This window comes from Osmerus eperlanus, chromosome 6 (assembly GCF_963692335.1).
Source record: "Osmerus eperlanus chromosome 6, fOsmEpe2.1, whole genome shotgun sequence".
NCBI classification, from domain to species: domain Eukaryota; kingdom Metazoa; phylum Chordata; class Actinopteri; order Osmeriformes; family Osmeridae; genus Osmerus; species Osmerus eperlanus.
Window position 1 is genome coordinate 13,322,135 of NC_085023.1, and position 10,073 is coordinate 13,332,207.

Consider the following 10,073-nt stretch of genomic DNA (forward strand, 5'->3'; position numbering starts at 1 on the left):
CCCCCTCTCCCTTTTCTCCCCAAAAAAGCTGAAATGGCCAAAAATATGTAAATACAAAAATGTGTTTATTCTGAACTGAACATTGGAGAATGGACAGTACCAACTAATCATATATAAATATATATACCGTAAGCTTTATTTTATATTTAAATGTCAGTTATGCTTCTTCAAACTACACCAGTACCTTGATTAGTTAAAACATTCCTTCAAAAGTACAAAACACATTCATACCTGCTATTTAAAAGCAGGAAAAGGAACAGCCTTTAGTGACTGACGCTTACATTCGGATAAACATGGTTCCCCAGAGCATACTTAATGGTGTGCATCGATTATTCAATGTACACGAGGAGGACTGCTGGACAGTGGGCAGCTCACTTTCTGTGCAGGGAGTCAATGTAGTGGAACGTGGCACCGAGAGCCCAGCTAGTTTCCACATTATCAATGGTCCTCGCAAGCTGCAAGAAAAGAAAAAATAAATATATATATATACTGACACCATGCCGTTATATTCAACAGATGCAAACAATTCAGACTGATGCAGACTCAAGGTAAACTGACACCAACTCAGGGCACACCCCACTACAAAAGGCTAATAATGATTTAATTGTGCCCTCACCTTAAATACTTTATCTTTGGGAAAGCCAAGTTCCTGTAGTAGGACGGAGATGTAGGTCAGATCGAGACACTGGAACGGCTTCTCTGCTTGACTAGTCTCCATCTTGTTGCATACTAAGGGAAAGAAAGGCATGCATTAAGGTCTCAAAACTTTCCATAAAAAATAAAAAAAACCTTTGAGGGTGCACCTACATACACTCACATCACGAGGGCACTATCTCACCTCTTTTGGCAGCTTCTATGTAGTCACTGACTCTTATGGTTCCACCCGCTTTCTCATCTAGTTGATGGACAAAATGAATGAAAAACAGTGGCAACACAATTGCAACATTAAGGTAAAACATGTAGGTACATAGGAATTGACATGAAATGGCCCTATTGATCCCCTTCATCATATTCTGCAGACAAACACGGCCCCTACCTATAGCTCCGATGTTCACCGCCTTGTCATAGTAATAAGAGAAGGCATAAAAGTCCATGTCCTTGGCCTCTTCTGCTTTCTCCACCTTCTTGTAGAGCATCTTCTCTACTTTCCTCAAACACGCTTCATATATAGGCTCGCCTGAAACAGGAACAAGACTTATACTACAATGTAAGACTTCAGATGTAACAGTTTGCTCAAAAGGTGACAGTACCCAAAATTAAGATCACTCGTTCACTAACACCCCTATTCATGTGAAAGTTCAATAATTATCAGTCACATGAAAATACTCTACCTGCTTTCTGTCCCTTGACAGTATACCTGACCTCAGCGTGTTCCCATTGGCCAGAGTATTCAGGCGCCAGGCAGGGGCTCACCAGCTCAAGGCTGCCCTCTGCTGTTGAAGACAGAATGTACTTCAGACCAGTGAACAGTACACTATCATCAAGTTGTGGTGGCAACATGACAACAGTAGGACATGAGGTACATAGAAAAACTCCTATTTTGTGGTACTATGAAACACACATGCACAAACACTGGAATGATGATCCAGTCCGGTCAATAGCTTGAAATACTGTATGTGTAAAACTGCCACAATACAGCCTTATTCTTCTAAAATAACTTTGACTGACATCTGGTGGTCCCCTTAAGCAGGTCCATGAATACATTCAAAATCATAGAGGGAGAATTGAGAATAAATGCATTATACAACAAATAAGTGCATAAACGAAATCTGATTAGAATCCAAGTGTATAAAATGAAAATCCCCACGGAGGCTTGCATCCGGGACACTGGGCTGATGGGCGTTCTTAAAGCCAGGCATCAACTAAATCACAACAACAGCTGGCATGCAAGGAATTAATCTTGGTCCATGTTATTAAAAGATTAGATAATGGCTTATTTATCAGGGCGGGGAAGGTCTTTAAAAAGGCAAAGATGAAAGCAAATTCAAAAAAACACATACAAGGCTGTCCTTCGATGCCTCCCAAGACTGCTAGTCTTGCCGACATCAAGCCTAGCCCAAGGTAGCTGTGCGAGGGAGACAGAGCAGAATCAGTGGGTGGCACTCAGGCATGGGGGAAAAGCGAGTGATGAGGAGTGCTGAATCTCTTGGTGTGGGTGCTCAGTGAGAGTGATATGATCAGAGAGAGTGAGGCAGTGTTTGCAACATGCAACCCAACTTTGCATGATCAGCGAATCGTACAATAAAAACCTTTAAAAACAGTGCAGTTGTGTAACACCCTTATGAAAAGGGGTGGACAAGGGCTGAATTTCAGGAAAGCTGGAAGAGGCCCCCTACTGTGAATATATAAAGCAGCTATAGCAGCTTCAGGGCTTAGCATGAAATAGTTTGTGCCAAATGTATATGGAATGCATATCTTGACATATGGAAGGTACTAATATGTCTTGAATTTGAGATCACAAAGAAGAATACATTGAGAATACAATATAAATTGTCAGAATATAATAATACTGTTCATTGTACCTGTGTGAGTAAAGCGTGTGGGTAGTGTTGAACATCTGAAATGATGTTATGTAGTCGAAGGGCGAGGTCTGGATGGTTTTCTGGGAAGGTAAGCATACGCTCCTGTAAATATCATCATTCAATTTGAACATCGTCACATAAAAGACAAAAAGAAAATGTCACAATCATCGGTTTTCCTGGGTTACCAGGGTTTACACAACAGACAGCAAGCTATCACAGGGTGATGTTGGACATAAAAAAAAAAGAAAGAAAAAAGGATCTACGTAAGAGAAAGAGAGAGAAAAAAAACAAAGTGATCCCAGTGCAATCTGCAAACCAATTTCACCCCTAAGGCGTCAACGGCTTGCCCGGGTGAGTTTAAACTCTTTGAAGCAATGTAATGACATGGTAAATTGGTCCTCAATCCCTCGTGTACAAGGCCTGACCTAGTTAAGAAACAAGAACCCTCCCCCTCTGCCTCCCCATCCCATTGCAACCTAATGTCCGACAACGTTTATTTACCAGGCCTTTCGGATTAGCATGGCATTTGCAGATTAAGCCCTAAGATGGGAGGCCATCCCGGTAGTTTGTGTTGATTTAGAGAAGAGATCTGGCTTCATTATTTGGGTGTGGAGGGGGGTGGGGGGGTGGAAAGGGACCGGGGAGTGGACTGCGGCCTAGCGTGTGCCATCTATCTGGTTCTGAGCCCTACTTACCTCATCCTGTGGGGAGAAGGTGATCTGGGTGGAGCCTCCGCCCAAATCAAGCATGCCCACAGTGGGCGTGTCCAAACCATGGAGACCCCCTGCAGAGAATTGGTAGGGGTTGGGATGGGCAATGCCAGTTAGTCCACAAGGAGGGCAGCGACTATGGTAATCCAATAACAGGTAATCAGAATATCTCGTTCCGATTCATCTCATTTGATGGTGTTCTGTATTTATGTCCTGAAGAATTAAGCCTGAATTGAACACTGAGTTTTAGGCCAGGCCCCTGAAGGTGAAGGTGGCAGGGTCACCACAGGCTGCCCTGTCCTCTGGTTCAACCTAATGTCATGACAACACTGTCAACAATGATCCAGTTATACTATATGCACTATGACTATGCAAATAACATGCTAACTCTTATTTTGCAAATGTTCTAGACCATCTTTCAGTTCCAAAATGCCTTTCTGCTATTTCTTGACTAACTATTCAATCTAATCTCATTAAGAACAAGCTTATCTCTTTATATGAAGGGTCTTTTTCCACGATTGATAAATGATGTGAAATCAGCCGATACTATACTGTATGTCAGTTTACCGAGGAGGAAGTTGACAGTAATCCAAGCAGAGATTCCTGTAGAAAAGGGGAAAATAAGTTAACCACTAAACACACAGTACACAACAGTTTACATTTACATGTATTCATATAGCAGACGCTTTTATCCAAAGCGACTTCCAAGAGAGAGCTTTACGAAAGTGCATAGGTCACTGATCATAACAACAAGACAGCCCCAAACATTGCGGGTAGCCAAAACATGAAGCATACATTGTGAAAAATCAAATAAGTGCCAAAGGCCAGAACCACAAGAGCATGTAGTTAAACAAGTTACAATTAAACAACATGAACCTCAAAAGTGCAAGAGTGTACCTGTAGAAAAAAACAAGCAACAATAATATATTTTGCAGCGAGTACAATAATTTTTAATCAGTTACAACTAACCAACAAGAGCAACAAGTCTCTCAATAAGAGTCATTTGTGATCCTGGAGGAAACTAACATCAGGTCCAGCAAATCATTCCTAAATACTGTGTAAGTACCGGAACAAGTGCATCTTGAGTTTGCAGTAATAAAACATATCCTTCATATGAGTACAGCTGATCATGGTTGTATAGATGGCATTGAAATCTATTGTGAATTTAAGTTAAATTTTTGTTCATACAAGTCCATTGCTTGTGTTTGTGCCTTTGACAAGACCGTATTAGTAAGTTGTTTTTGTCTGGTCACCAACACAGTAAATGGGTCCAGCCTTATGGACTGTCACTGTACTATATTTACATTACATTTACATTTAGTCATTTAGCAGACGCTCTTATCCAGAGTGACTTACAGTAAGTACAGGGACATTCTCCCCGAGGCAAGTAGGGTGAAGTACCTTGCCCAAGGACACAACGTCATTTGACACAACCGGGAATCGAACCAACAACCTTCAGATTACTAGCCCGATTCCCTAACCACTCAGCCACCTGACTACTACATATCATTGGCCATATAGGGTAAATGTCTTAAACTTTAGTAGGATGATAAGAAGCTATTTACAAACAAACAAAGAATGGGACAAAAAAGTGTCGTCATAAGGATGGAGCCAACCCAGGCACTTGGCCACCCCTCATTCAGTCCTCTTTATCTCCCCTGCTTCCCCAAACACCACTTAGGTTTATGCATTAACAATAAGTTGTTTCAATTCAGAGAAGCCAAAGTAATCTCAGCTAGGATAAGCATCCGGAGTGACAGCCACAGAAATATAACTGATAATAGGTGAAATCCGTTTACGGCTCGAGAGGGAGTGAAGCATTAGTTCAGGAATTAAGCCAAAGGCACCATTGGGCCCGACAGCAATTGAAGTTGCAAAAGTAATTCAGTAATCATAAATGTCACTTTTTGAGAGGTCAGGGCCACTGTAACAAGCTGACAGACGTGGGGTAAGAAGACGCAACGTTTTCAGCCTCAGAAACGAATAGTGGATAATCGGTTTGCCCAGATTAAACGGAACATTATCCTTCATGCCCGTAATTGCTTGTATGAACTACTTTGGATTGGATTAAAATATCTCATGTATTGCTTTGTGCTCCGCCTACATAAAAAATGCAGGGAAAAAAACAGACATACACACAATAAAACGATGTATATCTTATCCCTCTGTAAAGCCAACAATTGTATTAGAGCATCGGTGTCCACTGCTATGGCTGAGAGATGATGGGGTGACTGCGGGGCCGGTAACCACAATGGTGTTGGAATCCAACAGCTGGATATGGGTGGTACCTCTGGATAATGGACAAAAGTGGGCTTTGACCTACTTCTTGACCCACTGTAACACTGAACTGAGATAGGGCAGCTGTGGTCCTCATACTGTGGATAGCGGTCGCCTCTAGCCAAACCCCATACTTCTACACTCAACTCTAGTTGTCTGTCTGTTAGTAGTCATAGAGAGGAGATTGACATGTTTTCTGCTTGTTGTGCTGTAATCTCCAAAGTCCAGCAGCAGAGTGCATTGGGGAAATCAGAGCTCAAACTAGGTGACCTTTCTAGCTTCACTCGCAAAGCACACGAACAAAGATATGAAATCCTTGTAACTTATCCCCAAAGATTTTTCCCTGTGTTATAGTCTTCTGTAAAACCCTTAACTTTCCATGTTATCCTATAAGAGATTTAAAAAACTCTAAATAGCTTTCTGTCCAAGAGGACGAGGACAGCCGGCTACTGAAGATGAAGAGAAAAAATGATTTTGACGTTTTCAGCCGGGCACTGGACTAGGTTTTTGATGTACCCGGAAACTATTAATAGTGTCCGGAAATGCATGGAAATCATCAACCCAAAGTTCATTCTATAAGTGAAGACGTCTTGGAGCATTATGAAAGGCAATGGCTGCTGGGGGAACAGTTGTCTGCCTGGATAAGACCTACCTTCATCTGTGCCGTCCATGATGGACACACTGTCGTCCCGGGACAGAAATGAAGACTGCTGGAAGACCTCCCTCACCTACACAGAGGGGACAATTCCAGAAAACCTTTGTAAAAAATGCATTTAAAATATGTTCTTTTACACAGGATTTATGACGTAATTCCCTTTGGAAAGCACATGTGTTCAGTACATTATATACAGGATATGCTTCACATACAAACAGCACCACTGCCATTAGGCCACGTATTATGCAACATCTTCAAGGCAGGGATGAAAACATGGAGCTGGGCCAGGGAACTGGAGTGCCTGCCACGTCGCAGTATAAAGAACAATGAATGAATATTACATGTTCCTGTCATGCCACTTTGTGGCCCCTCCCATACGGGATTATATGACACTTCAATAGTCAAAAAAAAAACTATACAGTCATGGATAGTGCTCGGACCAATGAGAAACCCTGTGCGACACGGGTAAAGACACGGGGATCGCCTGGTTGATCACACGTCTCTCCAACCTTCAGCCCCCTATTACCACATGCATCCATTGTATATCGTCCTGACTTCCAGTCGGTGTTGTACACTAGTGAGGGATTTCAGTTAACTTAACGACTGACGACTTCAGTTAAACTGTATAGGTGTGTCTAACAGCATTCTGCAATAAGGAAGACAGGACAAGACATAAGGTGTGTACAAACAGGTTAAACAAGCCTACAATTACATCATAGTAGTTGTTCAACTGAATTAAGCTGAAGGCCTTGCACCTGACATAGGTTACATACACGTATAGGTAATAAAGGTAATTATGCAACTGCATGGCTGATATCTATGAGGGCTGCCAACAGTTCAATGTCATCAATAGTTATGTTCCCAACATACTAAGCAAAGTCCAATATGTTGTTGAGCAATAGGCAGAATATAGTACCTATAGAGCTACTATATGAGACTTGTCTATTATTTGGCTAGCAGACAAGTCTTGGCTAAAGAATAAACACAGCGACCAAGTCAAGAACATCTCATGCTAACTGGAGTGTTCAGTGTCATAGGTGCCTGGTCCCACATACCCGTTCCAGTAGATGAGTAGCCTTCTCTCCAGGAAGGAGCCGGAGTCCTGCGGTGGCTTTAAGGACCAGAGGAGTGTTGTTCCAGGCGGAGGAGGGCACAGTACCCTCTGCCACCTTCAGAAGCTCCAGGATCCCTGCTTTACACTGAAATAAACCCCAAACGTAAGATGACCCAGATAAGTGTAATAATACAATAAGGATGCATTAATCCATGCCAAAAAGCATGATCACTTCCTAAGAAATTGATTGTCTTAAAATGGCAGGGAAATTCACTCATGACCGATTCAAAATGTGAAAATTGTGGATTTGGTCAGGTGTGTGATACCAGTGACTACCTTATCTGGGTCATCAGCATAAGCAGATAAACCTGGCTTGATCGCTTTAAATGTCTCGTGTGCCAATTTCGGAGCCTCTGTGAAAGACACAAAACAGCGAAAGTTGAAGACAATTGCAGTGATGTCGGCTACACAACCGCGCAGACACTGATCTAATGGATCCACGGTAGTGAGACAAGGTTACACAGAAGTCCTCACTGTGTCAGTAATGGTCTTCTATTTTCATGCCTTTTTTAATGCTCCGGGCCTCATGCAACAAATAATGAGGATTGTGTCAACATTAATAGCAGGTTGTTGCTAGCCATTAGAATGTGCATTCATGGGTTTAACAATAAAGCCAAAACAGCACTTATGTGATTTAGCTTAATGTAAAAATGCCATAACTAAGCCATTTCGGGAAGCTTTACAAAAACTTTTTCCAAGCGTTCCTGATATCTGCTGCATAAGCCTAATAACAAGAGGTCTTGAAATAGAATTTTGAATATGTGTGCATTTTCCTCATGTATCATCAAGCCCATCCTGTAAATTAAGCCTGAAAGCTTCACTTGTTTCACATGGATTCAAATATGGTAATTAATACATTTCCTTCTTTACATGGCTTTTCCAAATGCTGAGTTTGGAGATCTACTTTTCAAGTGCACAATTTAAGATGTAGACGCATGTTAATCTCAGAAGCTTAATCTACTGTATATGTGCATCGGTAAAAATCTATTTTGGATAGAACACTGGAGTAAACATCCCTTTTAGTAAAGACATCTGAGGATCAAGTTTTTGCATTTAGGGTTACACAATGACAATGAGCTCACAACCTATTAACTTACATGTATGCAGGCTGTGTGACATTAATATCTCCACATTATACCGTACCATTGTGCTCCACTTTAAACTTGAAGATGTGGATCCTTGTCCCTGTGCTCCCAGCATCAAACATGACCCCATACTGGAAACGTCCACTGACCACATCCTGGGTGGGTCTGTTGTTACTGCCGGTTATGGAGTGGAAGAGAGGAGGCAGCTTGGAGACTGCTGGCCTAACACCGTCATAATGGCGCTTGACGAACATGAGGTAGGCCATCAGGCAGGCCACAAAGACAAAGACACTGGCCAACTTTGGTATCCTCATGGTCAATGATGTGTGAAAGGCACATTCTGTGTTTCCATACAGGTCTATATGCAGTCAGGGCTGAAAGCCGCTGCTCTTTCTATACAAGAGACAGAGAAAAGGTTGACAAAAGATGATCAAGTAGCTGAGTCATCAATTAGACACACTGGTCCTACTAGCTAATTGGCTGGTACATTGTGTATTAATATTACATTATGGAGAGGCGTGAAACTTGGAAGAGTATACTGTAACTAAACGTTGACAAGCTAGTGAATGGACTAATACTTTACCCTTTCATACACCCTAGCATAAGATTAACAGTTAATGATCAAAGACTGGTTAATAGTTGCATAATTTCTGACTGTGTGACAGTTGGCTCCTTTGAAAGAAATTGATGGTTTTATAATATCTTACTAAGAAACTACAATAAATTGTTTTATGATGTAATACAAGACAAGGCTGTCTGAGATGTAACTGAAACAAGCTCTTGCAAGCTACACAGTATCGGCTAACATAACTTGGCCAATGTGCCAATAACGCTAGCTGGAGGACAACAAAACAAATATTTGACACATACCTCAGAGCCACTTATTCTGACAACGATCCCATTGTAGATTCTTCAGATATTTTCCACTTGACTTCTTAACATTTTGGTTAAATTATGAATACGATAAACATGCATGTATGTACCATAAATTTTCAGATCTTTAAAACCTCAACTCAAGTCTCTCTTTGATTACGTCACGACTACGTGCTCCGTGATGATGTGGCGTGAGACGGAAAAAAGCTGGCGAGAAGCGATCACGTCAGCACAGGGCAGTTGTTTAGGCAAACAAAGACATTGTTCTTCTGTTTTACGATCAATTATGAAAGTAAATAGTAGATCAAGCCACTGAACATTCATGTAGGCTTATTTAAAGGTGTATGCTGCTGAAAACTAGATCATCATAGACAGCCTGCAATAGAGTTATGCCTATTGTAGGCCAACTCTACAATTTGTTGTTTTAAGTGTACCGACAAATGAAACAATAGCGTAATATACACTCACTCACTATCCAAAATATCTGCGCCCCAATCAGCTTTAATATAATCATTTTTGTGGTAAGAAAATGAATGAATTTTCTTGCAGTAAATAATACAGGAAAATGTAGGCCTAACCTAAATCAGCTATAGTTTTGCTCCTTACCGGTGCAAACATTATGTCAGCAAAGTTTCCTTAAATTCAAGCAAAACCTGTAGATTTATTCTGCATTTGTATACGGATATGTTTGGATTGGGAACAGAAATGTAATGTGTTGCAAAAATATTATTTTGTAAGAAGGAATCAATAATGGAAGCATGCTTTCGAAATGTCTAGTAGCCTATATTGTATTTCTTTACTTCAGCGTTTCCCTCCTTTTTTTGAAAGAGAGACATA

The 10,073-nt window shown here is 41.2% G+C and overlaps 1 protein-coding gene across 2 annotated transcripts; it reads right to left on the minus strand.

Annotated features, from left to right (window-relative positions):
- Window positions 1-44: 44 nt before the first annotated feature.
- On the minus strand, window positions 45-9,444 carry entpd6 (ectonucleoside triphosphate diphosphohydrolase 6). Of its 2 annotated transcripts, none has more exons than XM_062463626.1 (14): window positions 9,234-9,444; window positions 8,422-8,756; window positions 7,555-7,631; window positions 7,220-7,363; window positions 6,162-6,237; window positions 3,800-3,835; window positions 3,218-3,306; window positions 2,523-2,602; window positions 2,001-2,065; window positions 1,332-1,433; window positions 1,037-1,177; window positions 839-895; window positions 617-729; window positions 45-455 (listed from the first exon to the last, which is right to left on the minus strand). In XM_062463626.1, the coding sequence occupies exons 2-14, from the start codon at window positions 8,675-8,677 to the stop codon at window positions 372-374; spliced, it is 1,320 nt and encodes a 439-aa protein (XP_062319610.1). In that variant the 5' UTR covers window positions 8,678-8,756; window positions 9,234-9,444; the 3' UTR covers window positions 45-371. The 2 variants fall into 2 exon arrangements, with proteins under 2 accessions (XP_062319610.1, XP_062319609.1); XM_062463625.1 differs by having other exon boundaries at window positions 9,230-9,444.
- Between the last annotated feature and the right edge of the window lie 629 nt (window positions 9,445-10,073).